This window comes from Melozone crissalis, unplaced genomic scaffold (genome assembly GCF_028551555.1).
Source record: "Melozone crissalis strain CALT ecotype California unplaced genomic scaffold, PUWL_Pcris_2 ptg000023l_1, whole genome shotgun sequence".
NCBI classification, from domain to species: Eukaryota; Metazoa; Chordata; class Aves; order Passeriformes; family Passerellidae; genus Melozone; species Melozone crissalis.
This window is the reverse complement of record NW_026535801.1, coordinates 34,000,434-34,016,027: the sequence shown is the minus strand read 5'-3', so window position 1 is coordinate 34,016,027 and position 15,594 is coordinate 34,000,434. Positions and strand designations below refer to the sequence as shown.

Sequence of the window (15,594 nt, the reverse complement as noted above, 5' to 3'; positions counted from 1 at the left end):
TTAAGAAAAATTTAAAAAATAATTTTTCAATACTGTTTAACAAGCATCACATGTACAGTAGAAATAACATTAAGAATGCTTTTTGGAAAACTTAAGTCTTATTTATTTATTAACTCTGTTTAAATAGAAAATAAGCTTTGGTATTAGTTTTGTTGACTTTGGGGAGCATGTGGGAATTTGCAAAACACTGTGAAAATGTATATTACAGATATATATATAATTTCCTCATAAGTGAAAGGAGGCTGAGAAGGTGTTAAGTGGAAATGCCCATTCTTTTGTTCCTTGGCAGCTTTTATCAGCAGCATCAGAGTGGGACACTGGGCTGGAGGAACTTTTGGTTTATCCCAGTACCACCATTCTGCTGTACTGAAAAAAATGCAATGTGTTGTCTCAGCTACTCAAGATTAGAATCAGAATTTTCAATAGGTGTCACATAGGAATAGGGGAAGCCTAAATTGAGATTTCTTGCCTGTGTAAATCATAGACTTTTAATATATGTAGTTGAAAGCATATTTCAGTTGAAAACAGATTTTTTTTGTTTGGTTTTGAGGTTTTTTGTTTCTTTTTTTTTTTTAATTTTTGTTCCCAATTCTAATTTGATATTTTTCCCCACCAGTGGCCTATCCGCCATGGTATAGTTGAAGACTGGGACTTGATGGAGAGGTTTATGGAGCAAGTAATCTTTAAGTATTTAAGGGCAGAACCTGAGGACCATTATTTTCTTTTGGTAGGTAAATTTATGCCTTACTTAAGAAGTTCTGTGTGATGAATAACGATATGTTGATTTATGTAAATTCTTAAATATAAATATTCATATTTTGAAAGCAAAAGTAAATAAATTACCTGGAGCTTTGTTGACCTGCCTTAAGCCATCCAGGTTCTTTAATTTTCTAAAAATGTCAGTGTGTTTGAACAGCAAACATTTTTCTGTTCTGTTCTCATTTCCCTCCAAATTGTCTGATTCATCACTTTCTTATTTTCCTTCTCCACTGAATTCAATAATCTCAAGTTTATATGTTTGAGACAAAAGCAATACTTGTGTTTTAACTTTACATAATTGCAATTATTTTGTTTTTGCAGTACTGCCATCTGGATGAAGTATCTAGAGAGTAAATTTCTGTCTTTTATTTTCTGTGAAACTGGAAGGGTTGATTGTCATATTTGGGCTGATTAGATCTCAATTAAGGTCAATGTTATTCTGAAGCATCTGTTGTTGCTTAGTATTTTATTTAGGGTCACTGAAATAAGCAATTTGGTTTAGTGTGATATTTATAGACAAGTTTGGAATTAGAGATGTTTGCCATACCTGTTTGAATGCCTTCATCCTCTTGAAGCAATAATTTGGTCCAGTTGCTCAAGGCTGTGTCCAGCCAAGCTGTGAATATCTCCAAGGATCAAAATGCCATTGCAACCCTGGCTCCCTTTTCAATATTTGACCACCTTTAAGTCACCTTTTTTCCTCCTATTACCTACTTAGGATTTCCCAGGTAGTTTTGTGTCCCTGGCTCTTGTCCCAACACCTTTGTGAAGAATTGGACTCCCTCCTCTTTTTTACCCTTCTGTTACACAGCTGCTGCAATGGAAGAATGATGTTTTCTTTTCTCAAGTATTCTGTAGCACTATCCAAAATGCTCCTTCAGAGTAGAGCCTTGAGTATGCTTGATATTTCAATTATCACACTATTATGGTATGTTTCATGTTCAGCTTCTCTCACTTGAATACATTCCTATAGCTGAGCATATCAACTTGTGTTACAGTGGCTGCCTTCTGAAGGAAAACAGCTCTTTTCACTGAGAAAGCTAAAAATGTCATTCTTTAAATGTGCTAAAGTGCATCCTTTGACATATTTGGATAGTCCTTGATTCTTTCAAGTGAAATCCAAAGTTGTAATGAGCTAGCCAGCCCACAAAGGGGGTCTTGGATGTAAATTCTTAAGCACAGTAACTGATGTAGTTTTTATTGCACTTCTGTTTTTCTTTCTTTTAATGCAATTTGCATAAATTCTTAAAAACACCCTTTGTCCATTACTATTTTTACATGCTATTGTTGTTGAATGACTCATCTTTAAAGTTAGGAGTTGGTGGTTTTATTTTTTAAAGTCAAATGTGTGGTTTGAATGTAAGTAAAACTCATCTGTTTTTTTGTTTTTGTGTTTGTTTGTTTGTTTGTTTTTTGTGTCTCACAGACTGAGCCTCCATTAAATACTCCAGAAAATAGAGAATATACTGCTGAAATCATGTTTGAGTCTTTCAACGTTCCAGGGCTATATATTGCTGTTCAGGTAAGGGGAGGGCTGTTGAAATCACAGCTGCAGTATTTTTCCTTGGGCTAAAACTAATTTCACTGTGAAAAAACAGTGTAAGTGGTGTTTGGAATATGTTCATGTCCTTCTGGCATTTCCAGCACTGCATGTTCGACATGCTTTGATTCTGTGGGTGGTTACTGGACACTGTTCCTCTGTTACCTCTACAGGCCTCTGAGCAGTAGAGTATGATATCTGTTGCATCATAAGTAAATAAAAAAACCACACCACATCATAATAATTCCATTAATCCAAGAACTGAATCCCTTTCAGTATGAAGTAATGAAAAACTGTGTTTGAGCATGGCTGAAAAAACATCAGGCAAGTGTCAAAAATTACATTTTGCAGCCTCTTTTTTCTAAGCTGTTGTATAGACATATATAATATTATTAAATCAGTTTCCATGCTGTAAATTACCATGGGGGTGTCAGCCTGTCCTTGGGAGGGGTGAGGTCTGCAGGCAGATGTTTTGCCAATATTTGATTTTAGTGTGTTTTTTCCCAAGGCTGTCCTTGCCTTAGCTGCATCTTGGACATCAAGGCAAGTAGGGGAGCGAACGCTGACTGGCACAGTTATAGACAGTGGAGATGGTGTCACTCATGTCATTCCTGTGGTAAGTGTGCCTCAGAGCTGCACTACAGCTCAGTGCAGAATTTTTGTCCTCTAAGTTCTCTGAATGTACACCTACACACACCAAAGTATAGATCAGAGTCTTCAAAAACATCAGCTAATTCCCAGGGCCGTGGGTGTGAGTTTTGGTTCATTTTGTAGTGCAGAAACTCTTGAAGAACTCTGTAACCCTGAGTTTTGCAGGGCTGATTGTCTTTCAGTGACTTACCTTAAAAGGTGAATTGTCAAGGCTATGCTAAGTGATGAGTGAAATTGCTTTAGCACATTTCCATTTTGGCTTGCTGGTAAGAATGAATAGGCTCTTTACAGTAGTCAGGACAAAAAGTTTGACTTCTTATTTTCATTTAGTTCAGTGCATTTATATATAAAGTAGAAATAATACAAAGTATTAGAGGGCAGATATAGTTAGTATTTTTTAGAATTTTTCTTCATCTGTTCCCAGAATTTAGTAGTGTGTCAGCATGCAAGCAAAGTTCCTGTTTAACTGGAAGAAAACAACTCCTAGGGTTGGTTAGTGTTGAATATCTGTTCTAATACCTCAAGTTACTGAAGGAGAAACTTGAATGATTGTGTGATGTTTTAATAAATAATGAAGACCTGGAGCTGCAGAAATTTTCCTTACTGTCAAATTATTGCCCATCTTTCCTGGGGGAGTTAAATTCATGTCTATGTAGCAGATATATTTGTATTTTCAAAATGAAGTTATATTACAATTTTTAAGACAAAAATCTGTACAAAGCTTTATCATGCCACAATAACATCAGTTTTTTAAAAACAGTAGCATTGGTGGTGGTCAAACATATACTGTCATATAGCAATTTGTTATTAATTTAGGGAAATATAGTGACTAAATCTTTGTTCATACTGTTCATCGAAGTTGGTGTATTTTTAATAAGACTTAGGAAACAATTGACACCTCAGACCTTCTGTAGGTAAACTTTTAAAATTTTACTTAGTAGTTCAAAATTACTGTTTAAAAGAATTGAACTTTTCCTGAATTGTGGGTTAGAGTTATTTTTAGTTGAAATAAGATTAGGTAGTCTATATAATTTGAAGCATTAACCTCTTTTGCAGAATATAATTTACTTCTGAAGTTTTTAAACATGCTGAACAAATTGTGAAGATATTCTACCATTTCTGTTATAAAATAGAAAGGAGTTAACAAATGCTTATCTCTGTAGTGAAGTAGTGGTAGATTTTTTTTTTTATGATACTATTTTCTTTGTTAGTAAGACATTTTTGTGTATAAGAAAACTTAAGCATTTTATGAGTGTGATATCTGTGTTCCTCTGTTTGGATTTAGCATCTCTGGTAGGGTTGAAGGCCAGCCTTGCACACTTGACCATTTTTTAATGTATTTATACTTGTCCCCAGGATGAGTGTGACTTGTAAGGGTGACTTGATGAGCCAGTCTGATGTTCTGAGCAGTCTCAATTAATGTCCTGAAATGATGCATTTTCTCCCTGCTTTCAGAAAATTAAGTTTGGTTCATGTGGATTGTAACGTCTTACATCAGTGGCTGTGACTGCAGGGCCACATCAGTTATTCTAAAATAATATTTCACCAAAAAAGGTTCCTTGACCTTTTTGGTAAGAGTAACCTCATTTTGAAGAGAAAATAAAGGCCAAGGAATAGTGAGTATAGTGATTTGTCTGCCTTATGTACCAGTGACCTTTTTGTTCTTCTAACCTTGTAAGAATTATGAACCAATGCCATGCAAAGTAAAGTAAGGCTATACTGTGAAGAATTGGATTTGTGGTAATTAAATGAGCCAGTTTTAAAGGGCTTTAGCCTCAGAGCCACAGGTAGTGGGTAGGAGTTTAAACTCCATGCCTTTCTCTCTCCTTCTGAGCTTTAATCAAAGTAGTTCTTATCAGCACTTTTGTCCCCATTAATTTTGTTTACAGGCTGAAGGATATGTGATTGGCAGCTGTATCAAACACATTCCAATTGCTGGCAGAGATATCACATACTTCATTCAGCAGTTGCTGAGGGAGAGAGAAGTAGGAATTCCTCCTGAACAATCCTTGGAAACAGCTAAAGCAGTGAAGGTAATGTGAACGTTGCAGATCTTAGTTATTTTATATCACAGCTTGGTATCTGATTTTAAAGTGCAAGAATATCTGAAAGTAATTGTACTTCTGAGTAATGGGGCTCTGACTCTAAGGAATATAAAAATGTCTTAATGTAATAACATGAAATAACAGGGTTTACAGTTGGGTTATACTTGCTCAGTCTGGCCTGGAATTTCCCTCTTCACCTGTTGTCTCCCCTTTCTCTTCTCCTCCATTATCATTATTGTTGTTATTATCCTGTTGCTATTATTATTGTAATGTTCTGTGGGAAATACTGTTGGCTGGATGTGTCATATAAAGAGCTGTAATTGCTCTTATATTCTTTCTGAATATTAATGTGTTCTTTTTTGTAATACACATTACATAGAGAACAAAGCTATTCTGAAAGACATTCAGCTTAAAGTACACTTCAATTTTGTTTCTCTGGCAGTTCTTCAATGTATTTCAGAATTAATTTCTTACAATCTTGGAAGTTTAGGGGAAAAGCAGAAGAAAAGTAATTTAGCTCAGCCAGAGCCTTCAGTGCTGCACAGAAATGATCTGTAGTAGCAGAGCCATTATCTACCTGTGTACAGTAAATGTCAGTTCAGCTGTTTTATTTTTTTATCTGCCAATTTAATACTTACTCTTAAAAGTTTAAATTAGTACATTTTTTGAAATTTCTTACCAGTTTTCTATACTTTAGATAGTTCTAACTGTATCTATTCCATTTTCAGGAGCGCTTTAGTTATGTTTGCCCTGACTTAGTAAAAGAATTTAACAAGTATGACACAGATGGTACAAAGTGGATTAAACAATATACTGGAATTAATGCTATCTCAAAGAAAGAATTTACCATTGATGTTGGTTACGAGAGATTCCTGGGGCCAGAGATTTTCTTCCATCCTGAGGTAAGTTGGTTTGAATTGTCTAGACTTTGTTTTAGATGATAACAGAGAAATCCTATTTGCAAAATTGTAAAGAAGTGGTTATCTTCACTTAATTTCTTCTTATTTAGAAATAGATACTGGCTATTGTTGCAAGTCAGTGTGTTTTGATTCTTGATTGCTACTAATCTTTATGCAAATCCAGGTTGATACACAAAGCACTTGAAATGGCAGCAACAATATTTAAAAATTGTTTCCATTATTAGTTTTTAACGACATCTCTAGTATAACAGAATGGTTCTTTCCTTTATTTCCTCTTTACCTCTTTTTCTTTGCAATGTGTGGTTCCCACAGTGACTTGACTTGATTTTATTCCTTATTGCAGTTTGCTAATCCTGACTTCACACAACCAATCTCAGAAGTAGTAGATGAAGTTATTCAGAATTGTCCCATTGATGTTAGACGTCCTCTATATAAGGTCAGTAGCTATAATGTCTATTTTATATATATGGGTTTTAGAAGAATTGGGATTTTTATCAAGGTACATATTTGAAAATCTTAAAAAACAATACCAAAAGAGCAAAATTAACCATTTTCCTAGAAATTAAGCCAATATGCAGAAGGGTTTGTTGTTCACTTAGACATTTTCAGAATGTGCTTTTTCATTAGGGAAACAAAAAACTGAGCAAGAGTGGTGAAATGTAATGAGATATAAATGGATTTTAAAGCACAGACAATTTTAATGTGGCAAACCCTTGGTGAGTTCGTGTCGTGTCATGCTTGTTTGCTAGATCATTTACAGTAAAAGCATACCTGCTAACTGTAGCTTTTAAAACTGTATTTAGATATTTAAAATTTAAGAAGTGGGTAATGTGGAGACTTGCATTTTAAGGTGTGGTTAACAAATGTTGTTATTCACAACAGAATATTGTCCTCTCTGGAGGCTCAACCATGTTCAGGGACTTCGGTCGCCGTTTACAGCGAGACTTGAAAAGGACTGTTGATGCCAGGCTGAAACTTAGTGAAGAACTTAGTGGTGGCAGACTGAAGGTTGGTTCCTGCAGCTCATGCACCTATCAAACATCTGTTACCTGGAAAATGTGCAAATAACATCTTGCAGTGATTGTGGTCTTCGTTGAAATGTCTTTATCTTATTTGATGTTCATATAGAGGCTTTTCAGAGCTTCATCCCATTACACTGATCTCACACCAGCAGTTGGCCACTGCAGCTGTCTTTGTGCTTGGTGTTTATTGATCAGTTACAGCTCATTGTGCTCAGGCTCTTGAGTTTGAAGATAAGAGAAATGACTTGAGCCCCAGGAGAGTCAGGAGCACGTGTCCTGTGAGGAATGAGGGAGCCTTGATTAGAGAAGGAAGGCTTTGGGACTCCTGATAGTGCCTCAGTGCGTGTGGGGAGGTTACTGATTTTGAGGTGCAGCTGGGTAACACTCTAAATACTTCATAGCTTACCCTGCCTTGAGCAGGAGGCCAAACCAGAGACACGATGTGGTCCCTTCCCACCTCAATTATCTTATGATTCTATAAGGGACTTCATGTTTTTTACTAAACTGCATCATCCTTAATTAGTGCTCTTTGCACTGCAGACCTCTGACCTAACTGTTGCATCTTTCTGTTGTCTCTGCATGAAGAAAAGACAGCAGAGAAAAAAAATTGTGGTTTTTTTCCTTTTAAAGGAAATTGATTTTCCTCATTTATTTTTTAGAAGCAATCTAGCTCAGACAATCCTTTAAAACTCCAGCAGAGCTTTATAATATGTCATGTAGACAACTGAAATTTCAGTCATACACAGTTCTCTGGCCCAAGAAGCATCATTTAGTCTCTGTTTTCTTCACTAGGCTTGCACCACTTAGAATAGAAGAAGAATCACATCCAATTCCCTCACTCAGTAAAGAAGCAGAATCTGAGTGAGGGAGTTGGATGTGATTCTTCTTCTATTCTAAGTACCAGGCATGGCAAAGAATCACTGCCTGGAGTTCTGCACATGTGTTACAGAACATTTTCAGATACTGTTTCAAATTTCAGAAGGTTGGACTGGAAATATAAATTCTGAAACTGTTACACTGGCAGTGTTGATTGGCACAAGGAAGAGGTTGTGTGCCTATGGAAGGGAAGGGAAGGGAATGCCTGACTGGAATGAGTGCTGTAGTTAGAAAAGCATGACTGGCTGTATTGATCCTGGATAAACTTCCAGTCTGCAAGTGATGCTTTGTTAGAATAATCACATGAAACTTGAAAATTACCTTCCTAAAGTGTGGGTTTTTTTAAAGTTTAGGTAGTATGGGTCAGTGCTTATAAATGCATAAATAAATAGTCCATCAAGAAATTAATCAGAATTTAATTAGGAAATTAATCATTGTGTGAAAAAAATGGGTATGAATGGAAATATCTCTGTCTGATTTAAGCAGGTAACTTACCTATTAGCAGGAGCTGTTTCTTACTCTTCATTGTACAAGGGGAAGTCTGATGCCATAAATGTAAATTTACCTGTACAGCATTTAGGAAAATACTAATTTATGAAAAGTAAGCTTGGTATATACACTCCTTTAAAACTAGTTCTGGTTTATACCAGCAGAAGTGACTTTTAATGTGTTGCTTTTCTCTCCTTTTTCTGCAGCCCAAGCCCATTGATGTCCAAGTCATTACACACCATATGCAGAGATATGCAGTCTGGTTTGGAGGATCAATGCTGGCTTCCACAGTGAGTTTAGCTGTAAAGCTGAGCATGTTTGGGCCCTTCTGACTGAGGTGAAGGTGAGATGAGGGCTTTTGAAGCTCTCATCTCACCTTCATTGTATATTAAATGTGACTGGGGAATTTCTGATAGGCTTCAGGTGGTAAATATACCTTCCCTGTTTTTGCATTAGACTTTAAAGAATTGGAAGAGCAAAAGAAAGCTGAATTAAAGCTTTGTGTGAACTGTTAAATTGCACATTTTGGTTTTGTGGCAGAATATATTCTTTGCATTGGTGTTTTGCCACGCATGATGTAATTTTGGCCATGCATGATATAAATTAATTTTAGGATTTATGTGCTTTGTTTTTTCCACTGGCTACATAAAAGTTAAAATTGTTATATAAGGTGTCTATACCATACATTAACATTTTTTTCCCTTCCCTTTACAGCCTGAATTCTACCAAGTATGCCATACCAAAAAAGATTATGAAGAGATTGGCCCTAGCATCTGTCGTCACAACCCCGTGTTTGGAGTCATGTCTTAAAGCTGGCCCTGCAGGGGTCAGGGATGGGGAAGTGGGAGGAGGAAGAGTCTTTCTGATTACTTGTTTGTCTGATGGCTGGTATTAAGATAACAAACATGACTTGACAATAAGAAAAAGACCAAACACAATTAAGTAGGATCATTTTAATAAGTGTCTCAACATGCGGATGTAGTGGAAAGCCAAAATGATCACATTTTTTCTTTAGATTGATTATTTGAACCTGTGCGTAACAAAACAAAAAAAAAGTGGATTTTAGTTCTTTCTGTGCCCTGATATTTTGTATATTAATGAATTATCCAAGATTTGATGGGATTTGATGGTGTGTAGATAGTCAGCTCTCTAATGCTTCCATTGTACCCCTTCATGGGTGCAATACAGGAGCTTGTTTATATTTCATACTTTTTTATACTTTGAGGAAAAATATGAATAAAAGAAACTGTAATATTTGAGGAAAAAAATTTACCAGTGACCAACTTAAAAGTAAATTTAAAAAAAAAAGGAAAAAAGTCATGACTCATGCAACTAGCTCTTGCAAATCATGACCAGTCTAAATCCTGAGTTCCATACAATGCGAGTGCTTTTGGAACTAAAAGCTACTATCTTGGATTAACTAATGCCTGCTAGTGCTTTCTGATTACTTGGTGCATTTTCATACTATCTCTTGCTTTAAAAAAAAAAAAAAGAAAAAGTAAAGACAAGACTGTTGGACCAGTATTGCAGTTCTGTAGTGTCATTTCTAATTAAACCAAATAATCAGGTTATCAAAATTTGGTGTATTTAAAGCCTAACACCATTCCAATAAAGGCACAAAATTTCTTTTTATGTTGGTGTCAGACTTGTTAATCTCATGACATGGGAAGTTGTGAGCATGGGTCCCTACATATCTGCTGTGGCTTTTGAGGAGTGAGGTTGGTCTGTGAGGTAGAGATGTAATGTGCTTTGTGTAACTCAAGTGTGAGCATTTTAGAGCTGCAGTTTGTGTGTTCAGCTAGCTAGCACTTACCTAGAGAAGCCTGACAGCTCCTCCACTGTTGGGTTTGTTCATCTACTTTGTTCTGTAACTTTTTTCCCCCCACTTTCTTGCAGGTGGTGCTATTCAGGAGTCAGCACTGCGTTTTCAATCTCTGTGGTTTTTCTGCAAGAAAATACCATGTAGATAAAAATAAAGTGAAAACGATCTCTTTCTCATTCTTTCTAGGAAGAACACTTTCTGTAGTGACTAGAATTGCTTACCATTTGTTGATATTTAATGAGAGAAAACTCTTCTTTAGGCACTTCTGAGCCCACAGAGGGAGTTGAGGCTGTTTGCATAGAAAACCACAAGAGGGAGATATCCCAGTTTCTTCTGAGCTGCAAAGATGCCTCACATTTTCATCAGAGAAGCTTAACTATTGCCAGAGCTTCAAAACTTGGTAAATGTGACTCCAAAACAAGGATGAATGTGGGAAAGTATTTTTACAGCAAGCATTGTAAAAAATTTACATGCTGGAATCAAACAGAACATGATGCAAACAACAAAATTTTGAACAATTTTATTACAGATCTGTTAGTGACATCTCCCTGACAGTGATACAGTGTTTCATTTTTTTATAACTCACTTTTTAACTCAGTTTGAGTCATAACTGTAGACTGATTCAAATGGTAAGGAAAACCAATATGGCAAATATATATAAAATACAGTTAAGAGTTGTGCTTTTCCAACAGTCCTGGTTCTGCCACTGTATCATACTCTAGTGACAGGATATTTTGATACACTGCAGTGGTGTGAAGATAAGACAAGGATCTTTTTCCTTGCTAGAAAAAAAAAGTCTTAAAAATTCACTTGAAAAACTTCAATTTCTGACACACAAATACATAACAAAGCAAGTGCAAAGAGAAGGAGTGAATTCCTTCCTGTCACACACAGCTGTAGGGAGACTTTGAGTGTCACACAGATTCTGGGTTCATCTTCCTGAGGCCCCAGGGAAGCTGCTCTAAGCTTCTATTTGTTTTTTGTGTAGAAGAGAATGGAAGGCAACCAGACCCTTACACAACCATGGATTTTTTTTTTTTTTTTTTTTTTTAGTACTGTAGATGTACTTTTGGAGAAGTTAGACAGCCACAGCTGATTTTGAATATGTTAAAAGAACTCAAAAAAAGTATCAGCAGCAGCTTCTGTTAATGACTTGGACTGCATAGAGAGTCATCAGTACTTAAACACACCAGACATAATGGAAAATTCAGCGTTGTACAATGGGAATAACTGTCTGGGAGTGCTCACATCAGTGTTCTGAGCCTGTAACACCAGATCCCAATCAGATCTGCTGGTGAGTGGTGAAGGGCTGAGCAGCCTGTGGGTCAGTCATCCCAGGGATTGTGTGAAGCACACACTGTACAATGTGGAACACAGGCAGCTCCAGGAAAACCCTCTGCAATCTTGAAACGTGGATTTCCCATTGTTCTGTGTGGGGCTGGGCTTAAAGCATCCAAAAGGTTCATTGCAAAGGCAAGTGTTTAAAAAACCCCACATAGAATGAAATTGCATTTTTTTCTCTAAATGTTTGTTACTGGGCAGGTTACATGAAGAAAGCAATTTTAAACCCATGTAGGAGGATTTAATGGGACTGATGTCACAGCATAGCTTTGTGTCCTATGGATGAGACTGGCTGACAGAATCCTTTAGGAGACCATCCTGAAGGGCAGAGGAGTCCAGGCAGGCTGGGCCTTCTTCAAGAAGGAGATCTCAAAGACACAGGAGCAGGTTGTCCCCATCTGCTGAAAGCTGAGCTGATAATTTCCAACTTCCTGATTTTATAGTATATAGTCTCTATAAAGGAGACTTGTGCTGTCCTGCTGCCTGCAGGATGAGCAGGAGCAGTGCTGGTTGTGCACAGAAAATAGCAGAGCACTGAACAGCTGCAGTCTGACCTGCCCAAACTTGGCTTCCTTTACCCTTCTCCGGGAATTTGTTTTTGTTCCAGCACATGAGGTAGGACTCCAGGTTTAATTGGTTTAAAATCTAGTAGTTTCATGCAGCTGAGCTTGGAATAAATCAAAAGTCACTGCCGAGTCAGTTTAGGCTCATCTCTTCATTTTGTGCAAATGTTTGTACCAAGTGTTAGGTGTTGTTGGGAGGGATGAGTTATCACTTGAAAAGCTGCCTGGAGGTGACTGCTGAGCTCCTGCCAGCTGTGGGCTGGAGCTGTGCAGCCTCCCTGCCTGATAACTGCTGTTCTCTGTGTAGGCAAAACTCCTGTGGCAGTAAAATGAAGAGAAATACATTGTTAGTGTCACTTAGTTTTTGTAGTTTTGTTTTTTTTGTTGTTTTTTTAATTGCCCCCACAGAAGCAAAGTGCTGGAATAATCAGCTCCAAGTCCCCTTTTCCAGTCCATGCCTGTGAGTTTCGCATTTCAAACAGGACAGAGATCCCAGCTCCCATGTGGATGCTGCAGATGTCTCTTTCCTCTCAATGTTTTTATCAGAAGCTGGTTTCCCAAAGGGAGGGCAGAGCCTGGCCCATGTTGGCTGCAGGTGTCCCTCACCTCCATGAGAAGCAATGTCCCCTCTGTGTTTGGGCAGTAGCAAGCACAGTGGCTGTAGGTTTTCCCCCCAAAGCTGCAATATAAATATAAATAGATATATTTTAGTATAAATGCATTTACTGCTGAAGGGAGGCCCAGAGAGCACAGCAGCAATTAGTTTATAGGAGGTGAAGCTGTAGCGCTTGATATGAAGCATGTAACATTGACGTGGCTGAGAAAGGAGCTTTTTTTCCTTCTTTTCATGAATTCAAATGTCAAGAAAGAAATTTTGTTTGAAAGACAGACTGGCACAGAAGAAGCCATTCATGAAAGCCCAGAAGTTGACCAACACGAGCACCCAGGACTCATCCCTTTTAGCATCTTGGAGTTAATTTTTTTTTTTTTTATACATTAACTTTAACTGGAGCAGGGGTTTAAATACATCTCTTCTTCCCAGCTAAATGCCCTGGCTACTCAACTGTATGGAAAATTTACCCCTGCTCTTTTTTGGGTCTGCCCATGCCTGACTTATTGCAGAGCCCAAGGCTGAGCCTGCTGCCCAGAGCTTGGCAAGGGCTCTGTCAGCAGGGACTGCTCTGAGATGCAACCCCCAAAGCTGGTGTTTACCTGTGGGTTGGTTTTATTCTCTTCTCCAGGTTCCCAGCTCTGATTTAGCCAGATCGTGTTAGTGGTGAAAAATACTAAAATTTGTGCCCCAAACAATAATACCAAATATGAAGCAACTGGTCTATCTCCCAATGAACCCAGAAAATCCAGAATGTGCATGAATCTGTTGTGATGCAGAGTTGCAGCCGAAGAATCGTGGAGAGGGGAGGGGAATTGACCTTATTGCAGCACGTTTGCAATACTATTATTGCAATTTCACATTTGCAATAATATTATTGCAATTTGCCTTATTGCAGCATGTGTTTAGCTGTGTGAGGCTTTGCTGGGCTGGAGCTGCACACTCGGGTTTCACACTCGGCCACACGATGGCATTTTCCTACAAGAAATCCTGCATGGCTGCAGCCTGGAAAACCCCTGAGCACAACCTGCCTGCAAAAGCAGCTGACTGAAAGCATCTGATGGCAAACCTTCCTGGGAAGGCTGGTGCCTTGGAGTCACTGCAAGGGAGGAGGATTAGAGCCTTGTCTTTCTGTCTGGAGCCAAGGAATCCGTGTCTCTCTGCAGCTGCTCCAGCCAGAAGTGGAGTGAGGTTTCTGCACTCATTGCAATTCAGTTCTGCATTACCTCAACCTTTCCCTGCACCTGATTGTAGGGAGTGCACAGGAGATGGCACGGGCATGCACCCATCCCACAGGCAGAGATAAATGCAGGGAAATCTCTGCTTGTCGTGGCTTTTTAGTGTGCTGAGGTTGTCCCCCCTAAAAAGTGGGTAATGGTAATCTTACCCTGCTGTGGTGATCCTGCACAGATGTCTCAGCACTGCCCTCAGTGTGGCTCACCAGGCATTTCTGAGCAAATTGTGCTGTTACCCGAGGGTTGATTTGGGGAAGAGGAAAGTTTTTACATTGTTTTGGGGAGCTGAGCCACAACCAGGCTGCTCTGGTGCAATCACAGTGTTCAGCCCAAGCAGACACTCTGGAAGTGGTGCTGGGCTGGAGCTGGGCAGCAGCTGTGTGTGCCTCTTGTATTTTACAGAGCCATGAGTATTTACAGAAGAACTCCTCTAATTATTGCTAATGCACTTTGATTTCACAAAGTCATGACCTGACAACCCTCTGCTCTTCTCTCACCTCCATTAACCCATCTGACCTACAAAATGTCTAATGCGGTTTATCTGCCCAATGTGCAAGCTGACAGTGAGCTCAAATGGGCAGATACACCTTTCCTCAGCTGTGAAACACCCTGAGGGAGGGGATGATTTTGTTCTGCTTGGGCAGACACCTCTAACTCATGGTCCTTTCACTCTCTTGGCCCTGCATGCCCTGCAGCACCCTGGCAGCTGCTAAAACCTGTGCAAGTCAGGCAAACATGGGGATGTCTGCAAAGTAAAGGAGGGACAGTGCCTGATGAGTGCTGAGCACAGGTTATGGAGCAGGGGAATGGGAGGTGCAACCCAGATTGTATTCCCAGGTGATCTTGGGGCTCCTGGGGTTGTTCTGGTGGTGAATTTGGTCAGTTTATACCTCAACTCCTCACTGCATGGATGTGGCAAAAGCCTCTGAGCCTCTGTGCATGCAATCTGTGTGGTGATGGCAGCTCTTTGCTGGTACAAATTCTGCCCACTGAATGCCTCTGGTCCCTTGCTCCCCTCCCTCCTCCTGTTGTACTCAGGGAAAGGAATTCTCATTTATTGTCTGTGCCCTACAGAACTAAATAAATCAAAACTAATGATCAAAGTGATGACAGGAGACATTGCTCTATGACCTGTGAGGTCAGTGTCTCATTTTGTAGCACTCCACAAATTCTGTACTCTGTTTTTTTTAAATTCTTATTCCATTATGTCCATAATTCCCCTAATGAATGGGGTGTGTTTGCTGTGGCAATGGCAGCAGAGCTGAGCACCAGGCTTAGAAACCAGAGGTGGCATGGGCCCTGGGGGACCCTGTGCCATTGGTGGTGATGTCCAGACCGTGGTCATGGTTCAGGTGTGCTGCCTGAGCACAGCCTTCCCCCTCATGCCTGTTCCCACCTCCTCCCAGCTGAAGAACCTGCTGGATAGCAGTGGTGAGCTGCTTTCTGCAGGTAATGGCTGCCAGGGCCCAGGTGCTGTGACCCACTCTAACCCTGATGGGTATTGCAGCTTTTCCAGCCTCCAAGAGACAGGGAAACCAAATGGCACACTAATTGCCAATCCCCTAAGAGTTTAACCATGTTATAAATGGGTATGCAGAGGGACAGGTAAAGCACACCTGGAGCTTTTGTGGAGCAAGAGGTGGGGTTTGAAGTGACAGACCTGCAGCTGGGGTTACCCTGGTTTTCCTTCTTGCAGCACCTCCATGCAGCCTGGAGCCCTC

The 15,594-nt window shown here is 39.2% G+C and overlaps 1 protein-coding gene across 1 annotated transcript in view; it reads left to right on the top strand.

The window, feature by feature from the left end:
• Positions 1-9,934, top strand: part of ACTR3 (actin related protein 3) — a 28,797-nt gene extending 18,863 nt beyond the window's left edge. Inside the window, exons 4-12 of the mRNA XM_054277795.1 lie at positions 617-727; positions 2,186-2,281; positions 2,808-2,915; positions 4,840-4,983; positions 5,724-5,897; positions 6,259-6,351; positions 6,798-6,923; positions 8,509-8,592; positions 9,017-9,934. Of these exons, the coding sequence (XP_054133770.1) occupies positions 617-727; positions 2,186-2,281; positions 2,808-2,915; positions 4,840-4,983; positions 5,724-5,897; positions 6,259-6,351; positions 6,798-6,923; positions 8,509-8,592; positions 9,017-9,112 (1,032 nt within the window). The 3' untranslated portion in view covers positions 9,113-9,934. The remainder of the gene's footprint in view (positions 1-616; positions 728-2,185; positions 2,282-2,807; positions 2,916-4,839; positions 4,984-5,723; positions 5,898-6,258; positions 6,352-6,797; positions 6,924-8,508; positions 8,593-9,016) is intronic.
• Positions 9,935-15,594: the final 5,660 nt, after the last annotated feature.